This window comes from Leishmania braziliensis, chromosome 30, assembly GCF_000002845.2.
Source record: "Leishmania braziliensis MHOM/BR/75/M2904 complete genome, chromosome 30".
Lineage (NCBI taxonomy): Eukaryota > Euglenozoa > Kinetoplastea > Trypanosomatida > Trypanosomatidae > Leishmania > Leishmania braziliensis.
This window is the reverse complement of record NC_009322.2, coordinates 296,372-313,115: the sequence shown is the minus strand read 5'-3', so window position 1 is coordinate 313,115 and position 16,744 is coordinate 296,372. Positions and strand designations below refer to the sequence as shown.

Here is a 16,744-nt window from a genome sequence, read left to right as displayed (position 1 = left end):
AAAATTCGGGAGAGTGTGCAGGTACTTGTCAATTGCAATGAAGCTGTCGTACAGCGCCTTCGAGATCTCGCCCTTCATGAACGCCTTCGTCTGGTGCACAAATTGAAACATGTACTCGCCGCAGTACTTGGCCGTTGCAGCCCCGCTGTGGCCGTCGTAGACACCAAAGAACCCACCCTTCTCGAGCAGTAGCAGCGTGTGCGCATCCTCCATGGTGCGCCGCCATCCTTGCATGCTACTTGAGCCGTATTCCAGAAACTCGTTCTCGCCACTGAAGCTGTTCTTCTCCTTCATAGGCTGACTCATAATATCAGCGCGACGGAGTAGTTCATATGGGAGGGGAGGGGGAAAAATGTAGCAAAACAGTAAAGACAAAACACATTAATTCGTTTTTTTTTTTCGGCAGTGTGAGAAGGAAAAGAGAGAGAGAGAGAGAAGACACAACCACACCCATAGTCACCCCAGCTGAGGGCGACATGCACTAGCAAAACGGAAAGTAATCGTACACAGAAAACGAGAGAAACGCAAAGCCAGCGTGCCGGCGCCTGTGCACATTACCGTGAGAGCGTCCGTGACTACGTGCGTGGGACTGTAGCCAGCAACAAAGATAACGAAAAGAGCAGAAGAGGTGCGTGAGCTGATCACTAGGTGCATACATATGTGTGTGCGTGTGTGCTGCTCTGCTACGTGTGTTATTATATGCTCGTCAGTTGCGTACCACCTCTCACGTAACCAGACCGAAGAGCGCATACATGCCACTCGTAGATGCTGAATGCACATCACGGCCACACCGCCATTCTTCTCCATGTGATCCCGATTTGGCCAACACATTCCCTTCTACACGGTAAGCAGCAGCGTCAGCCCAACCACCTGAACGCACCACGCCGTAACAGTCATACCGTAGCCAGCGCTCATCTTGAACGCCGTGCGCAGCACAGAGCCGTACGGCACGCCGTTCGCCTTGCCGCTCGACGCGTTGATCACCACGGTCGACTGGCCGCAGTAGTCGTTGTGCCACACCGCGGTCATGCACACCCATGGGATCAGCGCAACCACAACCTCAAGGAATCCAAGCACGATCAGCGCCACCTTCGCCTTGATCCCCATGAAGTACAGGCCGCTCAGTAGGCTCGACAGGAACGACACAATCACGGCGATGATGTAAAACGCCTGCGCTACCTGGAACAGCTGCCTCGGGCGTGCGCACGTTATGCTCGTCGAGCGGTAGTCGTAGTGGTTGCTGTTGCAGTCATTCTTCAGGCCCCACGAGGTCACGCATGCCAGCTTGCTCGCACCGCCACTGCCGTCAGCTCTAATGCCACTGCCGCGGAACTGCGAGATCGGCGCAGACGTCACGAGGAACATGAACACGGTGCACGAGCACAGCATGTTCAGCGCCACATCCATGCGGCCGTGGAGAGCCTCAAATCCCATGGCTGCGAGAGGGGTGATGTAGGAGGATGCACGGAGAAAAGCTAGCAAGGGAGAATGGCGTGGAAAGCAGTGGACAGGCTGCGCAAGGAGAGGTGGGCGAGTGGGGGAAGCAAAAGGTGAATGTGTGGTGAATGGCGGTTAGCTTAGCTGCGGGGGTAGAGGGCGGTGGGGAAGCGAGGAGAGAAGGATTGTGAAGGACAGAGCGTAGGGGGAGATGAAGGAAGCATACACGACACAGCACAGAACAGACAGAGAGGGAGGCCACGCAGATAGACGTTGCAGGACCCATAAAGAGAAAATCGCGCGTGCCCTGAGCTGGGCTGAGTCTAGAGCTACATGTGTAGGTGCGCATCCGTGTCGATGGGGAGGGGAGGAGTCGCGCTTGCGGTGGAGATGGCAGTAATGGGCAGCGGGATGCCGAAGCGGAGGCAACATCGAGTGCGCCGCCACGATCAAACATACATGCCTACTACAGTTTTGTGTAATCGTATCCCCCTTACGGGGGATAAACACGAGTTTATGTCAGTGTGTGAAGGAAAAGGAAGCGACGAAGGAATCCAAGGGGTCGAAAGGAGTGCGTAACAGAGACGCGTGCTTCCACCAGGTGTGTGTGTGTGTATCGTTGCGGCGCTCTACCAGCGGCACCCCACGGGCCACGTTGTAGTCGCCATGGTGAGTTGCCGCGACAGCGCTCCGCTGAAGTGCAAAACAGCAGTTTGTACAATGACTACTCTGTGCAAAAGAGCGCGCATTGCCGATATCGAGGAGGGAAGCACTACAGTTTTCCGGCAGCGTGCAGGTCTTCTTTCAACGCCGCAAAGGGAGCAGACGAAGCGGAGTGATGGCGTGGATGAGCTGCCCGCTCCACTGTGTGCACGCTTGCTTCGGTGGCCTCATCCGCGGACGCAGGAGGTGCTGGCGTCACCGGGGCTGATACGAGGCGCACCACTGTGTTGATGGAGTCGCTATCGACGTCGCTCTCCATTTCCTCGATCCCTTTGGCAGTAAAGCGGCGCTTCAGCTTTGGCCATCCCCGTCGTGCACGGAGGTCTTTGAAGCGTAGCGGCTCGCGCACGCCGTGCACGACCCCAGGTAAAGTGCGCACGCGCAAGACAACGTCCGCGGGCTCACTGACGCAGAACGAAGTCCAGCCGAGACCGCACACGTACAGATCGGCCTTTGGACGCCGCCTATGGCGCCCGTAGCACTCAAAGAGGTAGCTCCTGGTCTCGGAAAGTCCAGGCGGGCCGGCTGCAGAGCTGAGGTCGTCCAGCGTAAGCAGCTGCTCATACGAGCCGGGAGGGTCCAGCGCCTTGCCCAGCTGCGCTCGCCAGAACGCATCGGACTGCACTGTATTCACAATGGCATTGCGCACCTTCTGAGACGTGTAGACAAGAAACAGCAACCCTCGTGACGGGCCACGCACGACGTCGACGGCGGCAAGGCCGCCGAGAAACAGTGTGTGGCCTGGAAGCAGGAGAAAGCATTGCGGGTTGCGAAATGTTCGAATTAGCGTCCGGCGCATCTGCAGGAGGGTAAGAAGAGACCGCTGGTGCCAGTGAGGGAGAAGCCCCGGTGTGTCGTAGATGTAGGTCTGTGTCTTGGCGAGCTCCTCCGCCCTCCCAAGTACGGCCGCGCCCTCCGACAGTCGCTGGTGCTCCTGCTTTACGGTTTGCGCTGTGGGTCCGATAGAAAGGCGGACCGCGTTAACGGCAACAGTGGTGCCGGGAAGGGAAGACACCGTCATCAGCTTAGATGCCTTCTTGTCGTGGCGGCCCCGTATGTCGAGCATCTCTGCCTGATTCACGTTGGGGGGGGTGTACCAGCGCCAAAAGACGGCCTCCTTCCCCTCTGCGTCTGTCTTTGTGTAGTACACTTTTCGACTCGCCGGGTGTGGGGGCTGAGGCACGTAAAGGGCGTGTGCCATGGCATTGATCACAGACGACTTGCCAACGTTTGCCACACCGACAAAGTAGGTGGGCAGGGGCTGGTGGGGGCGCCGGAGGTTTAAATTGGCTGCATCTTCGATGGCGCTGATCAGCGGAGTGATGCCCCAGCCTCGCTTTGCAGAAACAGGTACCACTCGTTTGATTTGATGCTGCGGTAGCCCAAATTGCACCGCAATGTCCAGCACCCAACGCCGCACGTAGCTCTCGGACACCAAACACGCTGCAACGCTGCGATCTTTGCCGGCGTAGTTGAAAGAGCGATTCCGAATGCAGTCCATCTTATTCACTGCGATGATGACTGGATTATTCATGCTGATCAGACCAGGCAAATCGTACACCATCGAGCCCGGAAAGTCCGTGATGTCCACGACCAAGACGACTACGCACTTCTTTTCTTTGAGGGCGCGGAGTTGGTCTGTGAAGTCTGGGGCAGACCACACCTTGCGACGCCCCTCCACGCCGAGGTTTTCCAGGGCGTGACAGCGGTGGCAGGTGAAGGGGCGAGGTCTGTCACGGTAGAAAGCGTCAAACTCCTCCTGCGTCATGAAGTCCAGCCACTCCTCTCCGACCTGACGGCCGTGCTTTTCCCAGTGGGCCTGCAACTCTGCCATGCGAGCCGCATATTCATGGCGGAGCAGCGCCTTCTCGTTCCGCTGAGCCACGTACTTTTCGATCTCGCCCGGCCGCACGTAGCCGAAGGTGTCCTCGCTAGAGTTCTGCAAAAGTGCTCCGCACCCTGTGCAGCAGTCGCGGCCAGGCACTGGAACGTGGAACGACGAAGGAGCCTCCATAACGAGGGAGGCCTTATTCTCCAGCACGTGCGCCATCTCCGCAGCAGCGTCCTGGTCCAGGACGTGCACCCCCTCCCATTCCAGCATCTTGCGCTCCATTTTGTCGCCGGCAATCTCCAGTTGATGCTCGATGGCAAACTTATCTTTTTCATATGCGTCAAGGAGAACACCGTACTTCATCTTATCAGTCAAATTTGCAGCTTTTTTGCGTAACACGCGCGGAGTTTCGCCACCCAGGGCCGACGCATCCGTCTGCTCCGGCGAGAGCGAGTCCCGCTCTGCCTCTAGGTTGACCAGCTCCTCCGACCACCCCATGATCTTGTGGAAGAGCTTGTTGATGTGACGGGGTAGCAGAATGGAGTCTGCCACCGCTTTCCTGGAGCGGCGCTTCAGGGACTGCAGTTGAAGCGGCACAGGCTCTGATGACGGGTGCGTGTCCACCTCCTCCACGTTCAGCTGAAGCGATTTCCCAACTGGGATGGTGGCCATCGGAGCATCAGTCTGCAGCCGAGAGGCCCTAGCCAAAGATGGCGAAGACGATGGCAACACTGCGCGAGCGACACCGGCAACCTCACCATACGGGGCTGCAAACGACGCCACTGGTGTCGCAGTAGCAGCAAGCACTGTGGAGACGTTATCCTGAGCACTCCCAGTGGACATGGGCTCGTCAAGAGAGCGAAGCAATGGCGCTCCGAACCGATGATCTGCCTGATCAGCTGCGGCTGGCACACCAGCCGAGAAAGACTTTTGTTGAGCATCGGTTAGGGAGGCCCTCGCAGCCGATGGTGGCGTGTGGGGGCTGCGCATGCCGAGAGGGCCGGGGGTGGTAAGGTTGCCCATGATTGTGCTCCCATGCTCATCGATCACATCCACGTTGGATGTCACTTCGATGCTACCACCCGTGATTGCTGCTCTGTTACGCCATGGCTTACTCGCACCGGGGCTGCGAACCTTCCGAAAAAAGTCATTCTTGCTGTACCCTAGCGGCGGCACCTTGCGCTTCCACAAAACAGGCGTACGGCGCCACATGCACGCCACTTTAGTCCGTTAGCACCTTTGCGTATTGCAGCGTGTGGATGTGTGTGTGTGTGGAGGGGGGGTCAAAAGACGGACAGAGTTGGAGAGAGAGAGTGACTTGCTCCCATAACGGTACAGCGCCGATCCTGTGAAGGAGTAGACGCTGTCTGCGTGCCAGACAGCGCACACAGACGCAAACTAAAAAAAAAAAGACAAAGTGAGCGGGAGAAGAGGAAGGAAACAATATGTAGACTGCACGAGTGAGTGACACGGCGGTCCGAGGCGCCTCCTGATTAGACAGGTTACGTGAGAGAGCATACGTGCATCGTGAAGCTGTCCCTTACCTGCACACCAGAGTCATCACTCCAAAGCGCGCTGACCTCACACAAATCAAGGAACGCGTGCTGCCTCGCTTCTGGCAGAGGTATGCCGTGGCTCTCTCCTCTCACCACCTCACCTCACCACAAAACCTACGACAGCCAGTAGCGCCAAGATCTGAGAAGAGAAAAACGAAGACTGCCTGGGCTGAGTACGCAACTGCACAGTTTCGGGATGTTTCCTTTTGTCTTCTTCGTTGTGTGCGTATGTGCCGGTGGGGATGCGTAGGCCTGTGCTCACTATTACATGTACTCATGCGAACCGCTGAACCCACCTTAGTGTCGCTTTCGTGATTTACTCAAGCGCTCTGCTGGCTGCGAGACTGGGTTGCCTGCACCACCATCAGCACTGCACGGAACTCCTCAACGGCGCGCCGCAGTTCACCTTCCTCCTTGGTGACCAGCTCCGAGGTACGCTGCTTCTCATGCGACAGACGACTCTCCTCAGCCTCGCAGCGCTCAACCTCTTCGCTGTTCAGGTCAATCAGCTTGTTGACGGGGGTGCGCATGAAGGCGCGGCCAACGCCCTGGTACACCACGTGCTCCGGCTTGAGTTTTGTGAGCTCTCCTACAGTGATTCGACAGCGGCGCTCTGTGCGCTTCAAAGTGACCTGACGCGTTGCCATCGTCTTGACCGTGTCACGCAGAGACTCCAGGCGCTGCTGATGCTCCGCCACCGTTTTCTCCTTCTCCAGCAGCTCCGCCTGAGCTGCCACAGAAACGCTGCCGCTGTTCGACATCTTTGTACTCTGCTGATGGGGAAGGAGAATGGAATAGAGATGTGCAAAAAGGCTCGTGTAGAGGTGTGTGTGTATTTATGGATACGCATGTACGTAGATTTAGGTAATGGCTACCGTTCGAGCGACGGATGAAATGCAGCTCCACAAGCGGTGACGTATCCGCTCGACTCAGCAGCAAACACAGAGAAAGCGCACAATTGAGGGGCAACGCATGGGCGGACAATGAAATCAAAGACAGGCAAAGAAGAGTGTGGGCGTGGAGGGTGGGAAGAAGCAAAAGCATTGACGGATTGCGGAGGAGAAAGACAGGCAAGTCACAGCAGAGAAAGTGCACACACATACGTGCACATTAACGTCGGCGTTGTACGAAAGAGTCGCCCCATGTGCGTGCAGAGGTCTCCTCTCCCTAGCCAGGAGAGACAGGCAGAAGGAGGATCAAAGGAGAACAGTATGACCCCCTCGCTGCAGCAAACAGAGGTGCGACGAAATCCAGCTCTAACACACACACGCACTTGTGCGCACGTGGCTTGTCTCTCTAGATAGGGCTGAAAGAAGCAGTACGTTGTACCTTCCGTGAGTCACACGGACGTGCAATGGGTTGTCGCGTGTGGGAGAGTGGGAAGGAGGGGGAGAGGAGTCAGCTTCATTATGATGGCAAAGAGTGCCAACAAGAAGGGGAATGCCTATACACACACACACACAAAGGAGAGCAAAGCGGGGCGTCAGGATAAATACGAACACACACCAGCACGAGGGAGGGGAGAGAGAGAGAGGAGGGAGCGAATGGCAAAGGCGGGAGGAAAAAAAGAGCGGCTTTAGAGACTCCTCAGCGGAAATGCGGGGGGTGGGGAAACAAAGGAGGAGAGAAAAATGAAGAGTTGGTGGGGTAAAGAAACTCGTTTCCAGAAGAGGGAGGAAACATTCACAGCACCTACCGGAACTGGAGGGATGCCCCCCTTCGCGCGGGTGTCCGTGGGGGCCTCCTAGACGCTTGGCATAACACATATGTCGCTTTTTTTATCGCTTTCTGGAGAAGAAAACGCACGAGGCGGCAGGTTGGAGGTTCGCCTTCAACATAAGACGCGCGGGGTATGGTGGGCAGAACAAAACATAGAAAGAAAAATTGTAAAGGAAAACAGAGCGAGCCCTTCGGCCTTGAGTAGGGAAAAGAGAAAGTAACAGCCCAGCAGATGAATCGCTTTCATCGAAAGTATTGGCCCTCTTAGGTTGAGGTTGCACTTTTTGTGTGCTCTGCTTTCCCATCCACCAGTCGTCGAGGTGACGACGGCAGACCCCAAAGCGTGGTACCTCAGGGTTCAGTTCCCTCACTCTATGGGAAGCCGGGGTGGTCCCCCCTTCCCCCTGCCGCTGTGGATCCACTCTCTGGTGGTGGCAGACCCAAATGCCCACGGCGCAGGGGAAGTCAGAGCGGTGTATCGCTACGGATGTCGGCGGGCAAGTCGCGGATGACGCTGCGCGTCGGAGCGACCAGCGATGGCGAACACGCCTGTGCCATCCATATGATGGGCAAATTCTCAGCGTGGCTCGAGCCTACCCCATCCGGCCCCCATTGACTAGTGGGGTGGGGAGCCTAAGGCACCCCCGAGAGAGGCACCAGGTGGCGACCGGCATAATGGGGGCGACTGTGAGGCGGCCTCAGAGGCGTGGAGCGGGTAGAGTCTGCAACAGGGGCCGTGCTCACATCACCGAGTCGGCACATTGCTGTAGCGCGTGCCTGCGGCTCCCTCGCACCAGGCGATGGGTCTGTGACGGGCAGAGGGTAGAATGGGGTTCGACCTCATGTTGTATGGCAGAGAGTGGAGACGCTGGATGGGAAAAAATAAATATGACAGTCCTCATGACTTGAAGAAAGTGCATCGTTCCTGCTAACGACGGCAAAACAAGCGAATGACACCAACAAGAGAAAGAGGGGAAAATCAAACGCATGAAACCGAGATTGGCATGCGAATGCGTAGGCAGCTGAGCTTCGTTGGAGGAAGCGCAGAGAAGGAAATTAACTGGTTGCCCGTGTGGTGCGTACACATGGGGTCTAGTCTAAGTAAAACGGCGGCGCAACAGAACGCATGCAGAGAACACTTCTTTAGTCACCAGGAAAGCGCTCTCATGGCTGCACTCTAACGGAGCCATCCTCCACCTCACCTCCCCAGCGCCACTACTCTTTCGCCTCGATCCCTCTCCGGCTCTCGGCTCCGCGTGCGCATCTCGCTTATTCCTATTACAGGCATGTGCACGTCATGCATTAGCGAAGTGACAAGTGAAGCCTTAGAGGTGCAGGCAGAGAAAGGGTGAGGGTCAAGGACGTAAGATGGAGTGTCAGCGAGCGACGGAAAAAAATAAAAAGAAACAAATCCGAAGCGCTAAAAGACAACGGCTGACGGTGCACAGCACAGGGGTGTGAAAGCGACAGTGCAAATGTAAGTCTGAGAAGAGAAGGAGCAAAAGAGTAGAAAAGCTGCACGGGACGCGGAGCGCAGAGAGACTAAGAAGGGCGCGCAGAGAGAGACACACGCACACACACAGACAGACAGACACATGCATAATCCTTCTTGTAGAGCATAGACCTTAAGAGCATCAGTGGAAAGGGAAAAAAGAGCAGGATTGAAAAGCTGCAAAGATGAAGCGAAAATGAAAACGATCTTGTCCTGTGAGAAGAAAACGCGGAGAAATCTGCGCCCTAGATGGCTCGCACACGCACAGGGAGAGAGAATTGCAGGTTCACAAGGCAATATGTCTGTCGTCCCCTTCTGAAGCTACCGCTGAACATCGCTCTCACGAAAGCCGAGATCGATGATGGTGACAGCTGCCTGAGGCGTAGAGCAGCTTTCCTTGACGCGGGCCTCTTGTGAGCTCACCGTGTTGTGAAAAGAGAGCACAGTCGAAGACTTCGTCAAGGAAGGGCCGCCTCTGGCAGGAGGAAAGGGTGCTGATGCGGCATCGCCGCTGCTCCGGCGCTTGCAACAGTCTTTCGTACTCTCCGACAACGCTGGGGTGCGCGCTACGGGAGGTAGTTGCGGTGTGCTGAGTCGACGGTCTGAGTACCTCGAGGAGCTGCTGCGAGTGCGACGGCGAAGCGCTTGCACTGCTGACGGTGCCGATTTCCTCCGAGACGACTGCGCCTTTGGAGACGACGACGAAGCGGTGGCGCCAGAGGCCGTGCGGAAAATGTTGGTGGTGTCCCTAGCCGCCCCCTCTCGCGTGCCATCCTTTCCCGACATTTGCGAGGACGAAAGCGTTGCGGCCCTGGGGTCCGCGAGAGGGGGCTGCGCGCATTTACCTCGACCGCCTTCGCCATGACTGTAGGCAAGCAGGCGCACGTACGAGACAGTCAACTCGGTTGCTTCTGTCGTCTTGCTAGCGAGGCGCGGGTCGTCCAGCACCTCCTCAGTGAGAGGATCAGGCAGTTGAGCGAAAGGGTCATACACAGCATCGTCGGCGGCGCCGTGCACTCTCACCGACCATACAATGCATTTGGAGAGCGCCTTGAGAGATTGCAGAGCCTGCAAAGCATCTTGACGCGCAGTCGAGCGTTGCCTAGTCATCTCCTCTTTCTCCTTCTGTGCTGCCGCCTCCACCTCGAGCGAGTGCAGTTTGAGACGCGCGAGCTCCTCCTTGAGCTGGGAGGACCGGTACTTTTCCATCGTGGTCGATTCCTGCGCGCTGCAGCCCACGTCTCGGCGCTGCGGAACACCGCCGGTGTGCTCGCGCCGCGCCGCAGCAGCACCGCCGATGCGCTCAAGCTCCGGGATCTTGGTGGCTGCCATATTCGCCTGATCAATCACCGCGTATAGAAGCTCGCGGTGTGTGCGCTGCATTTTTTCCATCTGGCGCTCGTAGAGAGAGCGCCACTGCGTCTGGGCAGGGCTGGATCCAAGGAGATGCAGCACCCGAGTAAACATGGTGTATAGCGCGCGTAGCCCAGCATCCTGCGCCGTCTTGAGACGTGAGCTCAGCCTGAGGACGTGCTCCCGCAACTGGGTGAGCGGCTCCGCGTACGCGGAGTGGTACACGAGAAATTTAATGTACGCGTCTTGCGGGGTGGCCGTCGTGAAGGGTAACTGGAAGGGGAACGCCAGCACTGACTGCATGAGTGTGCAGTTCGCAAGCGTCGAAGCTGCAGTTGGTTTTATTGTCTCTTCCAGCTGCGATTCACCAACCCCATGGGACGGAGATTCGAGCAGGTCGGAGGCACCGTTGAAGCTGCGCCGCCATTCCTGCTTCACGACTGACTCAGTCAGCGTTGCACCTACAGCCGTTACGTCCTCACCGACGTAGGGCCACCTCGACGCGACCTGCAAGGGATCTTGCTGTTCCATCATCATCATCTCAACCTGCTCGCTGGCCGCCTGATGCATTGCACTTGCCTGGTGATAGCGTCTCTTATACACAATGCTATTCATTTTGTCCCGAAAGGCCTCCTCAAAACGGCGGTCCGGGGCCAAAGTTTGCACAACTTCTGCCGCAGCGTCGTCGGCAGGATAATGCGGACTAAGGGATTTCAAGACGTTGTCTGGTAGGGCTCGAAGAACACGGCGAAGGCGCATGACCTCTTGCGTTTGAGCGTCCACCTCGTCTTCCAGACGCTTACGGCGCTGGCGCTCCTCTGCAACCTGATTCTCTAACATCAGCGAGCGCTGATGCGATTCCATAGAGTAGCGGTGCATCGACTTTATCTCTGCATGTCGAAGCTCGTGCTCCTTCTGAAGGTAGATACAATGACGACGCACGTGGCGGCGCTCACTGTCGACCCTGCGGAGGAGGTCTCGACAGTGCGCCAGTTGGGTCCGCAGGTTGGGCTCGACAGCGGGAGGGCTGACAGTACTGGAGGCGCTCTCGTCGGGCTCGCCAGAGAAAATGTGGATTCCATTGGCCTGGAAAAGTGGCGCCGCCTTCTCAAACGCCGTGCTGCTGTTGGTCACATCCTTTGCGATCCTCTGGAGCGCGCTGGTGGACGTTGCGATCATCATGTCGACCATACCGCACAGCTCTCGCTCTGCATCGCTGTTCTCGTCCACGATAACACTGCCAAGACGATCCCCGTCTGGACTCGGTAGGGCATTCACCGCAGACATGGGAAGCAAACTCGATCCTTTAGCAACAGTAAGAGGGAGAAAAGACTCTAGCAGAATCTCCGCAAGTCTAGAGGGGTGTGTCCACTTGTGATGGCACTCGTCGCTCCAAGGTGCAGCAGCAGCAGTAGCGGCCGCCACAGTTTTCGTGCTTAGTTAGGCGCTAGCACTTGCAGCTTCATCCACCGCGCCCGTCTACAGTGTCAATGCGAGGCAGCAATGGAAGCTCTGCATCCACATGCAGAGAGAAAAGGGAGAAGAGATCGTGTGCAGTACCGGCGTGAAAGGGAAAAAAAATGGCAAAAGCTCGAGAGAAGGACTTACATGTGTGGCCGTATTGGGCAACTCTGCGGACATTGCGTCGTCCATGCACTACTTTGGTGTTGCTGCGCGGCTTCTGTAGCGACTGTTCGATAAGAGCCAGAAGAAAAGCTGCGCTTCCTAAGTTCTTTGCTTGTTCACTGTGTGGGTAGCTATCTCTCTCTCTACGGTGCCAAGAACACAAAACTACGTCAGCAACTGGTTCCTTCATAGAACGCGCAGGAAACAAACGCGAGAGAGACACATCAACGGCATGCCTTCACTCTTGTGCGTGTGAAAATGCGCTAACGCACGCATAACCAGGCAAGTCGCCCCTGCAGCCTTGTCCTCCGTGACGACTTCGTGTAGAAGAAAGGAGAGACAGTCGTGCGTGTCGGTGCTTCTCGCATGTCTTTTTAAATGGGTGTGTTTTCTTTCCTTAATCGTGGTTACTCGCTCATGAAAAGCCTCGTCTTCTCTCGCACCGCGACGCTGCGCCTCCCTGTTTCGTGAAAGGCCGTAACTCATGCGGAAGTCCAAGAAGGGGAATACGGGGGTGGCTGATCGATGTGAGCGGAGCAGAGAGAGAAAAAAAAACATAAAAATAAAAAGACGACGACATCTCCCGTCCTCCCTTACTGCAAGGCGTACATCTTCACAGGGAACAGGTCCGTTGGCCACTCCTCCTGGAAAGTCTCTTTCACCACCCGGACCCCGCTCTCACTGAAGAGCCGCTTGTAGTGTATGTCGGACCGCGTCAGGCTACTGTCCTCCTTATCCACGAGGAAGCGGTCCCCAGTGGAGCAATTCTCCTTGAAAAATATGTACCCGTTCGGTGTCAAGGCCTTTTGGCACTGCCTGAAGAACTTCACAAAGTCGTCGTCGGTGAGGTAGATCGCGGTCCACTGGATCACAATCAAGTCGTACGTGTTGGACGGCAGCGTTGCCGTTTCCATAGATGCTAAGATGAACTTACCAACAGGCATCCCGGACAGCTCTCTTTTGGCCTCCTCTAGCATGTGCTCCACCGGCTCCAGCAAGTCGGTCGTGGCGTACAGTTTCGTCAGCAAGTTCTTCGCAATCCGTCCAATGCCGGCGCCGCAGTCCAACGCACGGTTTATTCCGCGGTCCGGCAAGCTCTCAATGAAGCTGCGAGACCCCTTAATGTCCACCTGATGAATGTGATCCATGCCGCCCAGCACGCCGCTCACGGTGGCAGGCACATTGCGCCAGTACTCAAGTGCCTTGCCGTACCATCCCCTCTCTGGGTCATACAGGTCACCTGTCAGCTCCGCTTTCCACATCTCATCTGTGGAACGGTACGTCTTGCCATTCGTGTCGCCGCCGCTGATCGGCAGGCTGTACGACGACGATACCACCTTGCTCGGCATTCGAGCTATAAGAGTGGTAGAGAAAAGAGCACCGCAAGCGTGACGTTCGGGGGAAAAATAAAATAGCGGTGACGACGCGCCAAGTGCGGCCGGTGCGCGACACCAACAACAGAGAAGGGACGTGGTGCTGGGTCGTACGAAGAAGACAGGAATAGCGGCGAGGAGTAGGGGAACGGCACAAACGCGCCTCTCTGCACTGTATACCCCCTATTATCCAATACTGATAGGTTCTTACCCAAGAAGGCTACAGTGTGTGTGTGTGGACGTGACGGTGCGACGTGGGTACCTGTGTCAAATCAACGCAAATATTTCACTCAGGCGCGGGCAAACAGATTTATAAGCAAGTCCTCCTTTTTTTTTTCGTCCCTTCTCACGTGCGCTAGACGTTGAAGAACTTCAAAGGGGAAGTACGCAAAGGTACGATGAGCATACGGTAGGCAGGAGAGTCATATCAGCCCACAAAGAAGAGAGCAAAAGAAAGAAGAAACGGCGGAGAGGCGTGAGAGGTGAGGGAGGAAGTGGACAGTAGGGAAATGGGGCGAAGAAGCAGAGAAGGTTGACACATCAGTGAGCAGGACTACCAAAGAGGGGGTAAGGACAGCCGAACGTGACAGCGCGCTGAGCTGAGCACCTCTATTGGCGTGTATGTGTGTGTATGTGTGTAATTGTGTCTGCGTGAGTTGATGTGTGGGTAGCTGAGAAAGGGCAAGGTGGCAAAAGGCAAGAAAGAGCAAGAGGGAAAGAAGGCTCGATTCCGCTTGGGCAACATCCAGAAAAGCGCACGAGCAAAGGGTATCTTACTGCATACCTCCTCCAATTCGTCTCAGAAGTTTCTCGTTTGTCCTCACTCACTCTTTCTCTCTTGCGACAGGAGTGCCAAAACTGCGACTTGACGCGGAGTGTACTGAGGCGCCAATAGATCCATGTGTGCCTCACTTAAAAAGCGCGTTGAGGACTGGCCCTTGCAAAAGTTAGATTCAGAGCCCTCATTTTTGCTCCGCTTTGCAGCGTGCGAAGCACAAAACGGATGTAGAGAAAATAAAAAAGAGGGGAGAGCAAAACATGAAAGAGCCACGCAGAGTGACAGTGCTGAGACGGAGCGTCCTCATGCAAGCCCTCGACTACCGACCTGCTCCTTCCTGCCACCCACCTCCTCATTGGGGAAAGCACCGTCTCATCTAAGGATAAAGTGAAGCATCTATTAAACGGTCACGCCAGGAAACACGCACAAAACCCCACGCACCTCGCTGCGCGAGCCCTCCAACGCAGCTCTCTTCTAGGCAAGATAATGCGCTCCTAGCCTGCGCTCTTGTACGGGGTAGGAGGGCTGGAACTGACCACCGGCGTGGGCGGGAAGAGCTGGCCGTCCTCCGAACAACCCAGCATAGTACGCGTGGTCAGAGGCATGCCCTCGCGTGTCTAACGCGATCTTTCGTTTGCCGCTCGCCTTATAACTTTGCCAGCTCGATACCGGTGTGATGACGGCATTCAGGCCCTCAAACCCAGGGGGCACTAAAAACTTGCCACCCACGCATCGTACGGGCGAGGTAGCGTGCTGTTGGCAACGCTAGCAAGCTCAGCTCCGTCTACCCCAGCAGTGTCCGAAGCATTGTACCGATAGCGGTGAGCAGCACAGCCACCAACAGTTGCGCCCAAGCTCACACCGTTGCCGCTCCACGGTGCGTTGTGCTGCGTCTCCACGAACCAAGAGGGAAGTTTGCAAATGCCATACACAAAGAGCCAAAGCGCTCCGAGAGGCACGAAGATGCAGCCTGATGCAATGGTGAAGATCAGCGCGACGGCTTTGCTACTGTACACCACACACAGCCACGGGATCGCTGCGCCAATAAAAAGGATCGATGGCGCAAAAGAGAACCAAAACACAGAAAAGATGGCGACAGGCACGGACGGGTGATTATAGAAGGGCTTGCCGCAGACGTTGAGGAGGAAGTAGAGTATGCCTCAGCACAGCACACCACCGTAAATCGTGGAGCTGACGATGACGATGTTCCGATTGTATGGATTCATTGACGCGGTTGTGATAAATGCGCTTTGAGAGCTAATGCAAACAGTACTGCTTAGCAGCGAGAACACAGTCCTGTACAGCGATCCATTGCGGTCCTGCTGCGCATACTAGTAGAGACACCCAAGTGGAAGAGTAGGTGAATTAGAAGAGGTGGTATGTAGAGAGAGAGCGTAAGCTGACCGAGACACTCGTGCAACGCAATGTAGCTCAGTATACGCATCAGAGAAGCCGCGCCGGTAAAGAGAGAGGGGAGTGCAATGAGACGCTCGCGCCATCATCTTGTATTGCACGGAGTCTGTGTCGATTTGAAGGGAAAAAGACGCGACACAGCGACCAGTGTTTTCACTGACCCTTTCTCATCTCGCTCCATGAGCACGGATTCACTCGTGTCGCCCACACAGCCAGAATAGGCGCAACACTGTCTTTTCTCTCACTTGCCGCTACGTCTGGCGTTGTGGGCTCCCCTTCTTGCGCGTTGTACCTTACTTGCATACGTCACACATTGCCTAATCATAGACGCAGGGACGCGTGGACAGCCCCGCGAACCGGCAGCCGCCAATACGCTCCCGGCCACATGGTACACCGATCATCCGAGCGAGGTAGACTTGAAGAAGCACTCTCACGAGCTCATCACCCTCCGCGGCTTCGGCAGCTTCAAGGTCGGCAGGTCGAGCGTGCTGATAATCTTGTGGCGGCCGTACCACGCCGCCACCAGCGCTACCAGCGCGAGGACAGCGGACGCGACACTGCTAGCGGCGGCCGAACTCGGTGTCCTTCGCGACACGCCCTCGGCTTTGCTGAATGTGGAAATTGTCAGCTGCACAGGAGTGGTTGAGCTGTCAGTGGAAATGGCGCTCTTGAGGACAGAGGAAGAGGCATCCAGCTCGAATAAGTGATCCGGGAGCTCGACGGTAGCCTCAAGGGACACAGCTCGGGAAGCGATGTTTGCAAAGCTAACCGAGCGAGTAGCGTCTAGAGGAGCACTGCGTACCACTACGCCTGTCTTGTCGTCCACTACCCGCACCACGACATACTGCGCAACCTCATGCCTCACATCCACCCTTCCGGCAACAGTGATGAGATCGGCGGGGACCGGAATCGATGACGCGGCGAGAGCGTAGCAGAGCAAGCACAGCGTAAGCACCGAGGTGCAGCACACACGATGTCGATAAGAAAACCTCATGGCATACAAAGACCCATACCAGCTGCCGCAAAAAAACAATAACGGATGCGGAAAAAGGTTGAGACAACGGCGCCAGCAAAACAAGAGTCCAGAAAGGGGATTCATGGAAGCAGAAGAGAGGAGTATGGAGAGAAGGGTTCGAATCATCTACAACGGGGCCCTCAAAATAGGATCCAAGAGAAAGAGGGAATGCATGTGGTCGCAGCTAAGGGGACTAAATACATTCGCCTGCAGCAGAGTTCGTTTTAGTGGTAGCAAGGGACCCCTACTGCATCGCTGCGGATGCCGGAAAACACGGCACACTACCAACCTTTGTTCCGGACAAATTCGTGTATGGGTAGGTGCGTGTCTGTGACATGGCGTTTACAATACAAGCGAAGGGTGCACCGGTCTAGGAGTGAGGACGGCGCTATGTGGGAAGGTGTGTGGGGCTTTGACTTGTCCAGGGA

At 56.2% G+C, this 16,744-nt stretch overlaps 7 protein-coding genes and 1 pseudogene across 8 annotated transcripts; all 8 read right to left on the bottom strand.

The window, feature by feature from the left end:
• LBRM_30_0990 (putative protein phosphatase 2C) lies at positions 1–306 on the bottom strand (the record flags this gene model as incomplete). Its single annotated transcript, XM_001566682.1, has 1 exon — positions 1–306. A coding segment is annotated over one exon (306 nt), but the record flags the coding sequence as incomplete, so codon positions are not given.
• Positions 307–837: 531 nt separating this feature from the next.
• Positions 838–1,434, bottom strand: LBRM_30_0980 (putative surface protein amastin; the record flags this gene model as incomplete). The annotated part of the gene is made up of 1 exon (XM_001566681.1): positions 838–1,434. The coding sequence occupies one exon, from the start codon at positions 1,432–1,434 to the stop codon at positions 838–840; it is 597 nt and encodes a 198-aa protein (XP_001566731.1).
• A 775-nt stretch (positions 1,435–2,209) lies between these two features.
• On the bottom strand, positions 2,210–5,014 carry LBRM_30_0970 (conserved hypothetical protein; the record flags this gene model as incomplete). The annotated part of the gene is made up of 1 exon (XM_001566680.1): positions 2,210–5,014. One exon carries the CDS (start codon positions 5,012–5,014, stop codon positions 2,210–2,212), a length of 2,805 nt encoding a protein of 934 aa, XP_001566730.1.
• An 853-nt stretch (positions 5,015–5,867) lies between these two features.
• LBRM_30_0960 (conserved hypothetical protein) lies at positions 5,868–6,308 on the bottom strand (the record flags this gene model as incomplete). The annotated part of the gene is made up of 1 exon (XM_001566679.1): positions 5,868–6,308. The coding sequence occupies one exon, from the start codon at positions 6,306–6,308 to the stop codon at positions 5,868–5,870; it is 441 nt and encodes a 146-aa protein (XP_001566729.1).
• Positions 6,309–9,079: 2,771 nt separating this feature from the next.
• Positions 9,080–11,398, bottom strand: LBRM_30_0950 (conserved hypothetical protein; the record flags this gene model as incomplete). The annotated part of the gene is made up of 1 exon (XM_001566678.1): positions 9,080–11,398. One exon carries the CDS (start codon positions 11,396–11,398, stop codon positions 9,080–9,082), a length of 2,319 nt encoding a protein of 772 aa, XP_001566728.1.
• Positions 11,399–12,330: 932 nt separating this feature from the next.
• Positions 12,331–13,086, bottom strand: LBRM_30_0940 (conserved hypothetical protein; the record flags this gene model as incomplete). The annotated part of the gene is made up of 1 exon (XM_001566677.1): positions 12,331–13,086. One exon carries the CDS (start codon positions 13,084–13,086, stop codon positions 12,331–12,333), a length of 756 nt encoding a protein of 251 aa, XP_001566727.1.
• A 1,276-nt stretch (positions 13,087–14,362) lies between these two features.
• On the bottom strand, positions 14,363–15,114 carry LBRM_30_0931 (annotated as a pseudogene). The gene is given in 2 exon segments: positions 14,363–14,602; positions 14,605–15,114. Coding segments are annotated over 2 exon segments (750 nt in total).
• Positions 15,115–15,731: 617 nt separating this feature from the next.
• Positions 15,732–16,400, bottom strand: LBRM_30_0930 (conserved hypothetical protein; the record flags this gene model as incomplete). Its single annotated transcript, XM_001566676.1, has 1 exon — positions 15,732–16,400. One exon carries the CDS (start codon positions 16,398–16,400, stop codon positions 15,732–15,734), a length of 669 nt encoding a protein of 222 aa, XP_001566726.1.
• Positions 16,401–16,744: the final 344 nt, after the last annotated feature.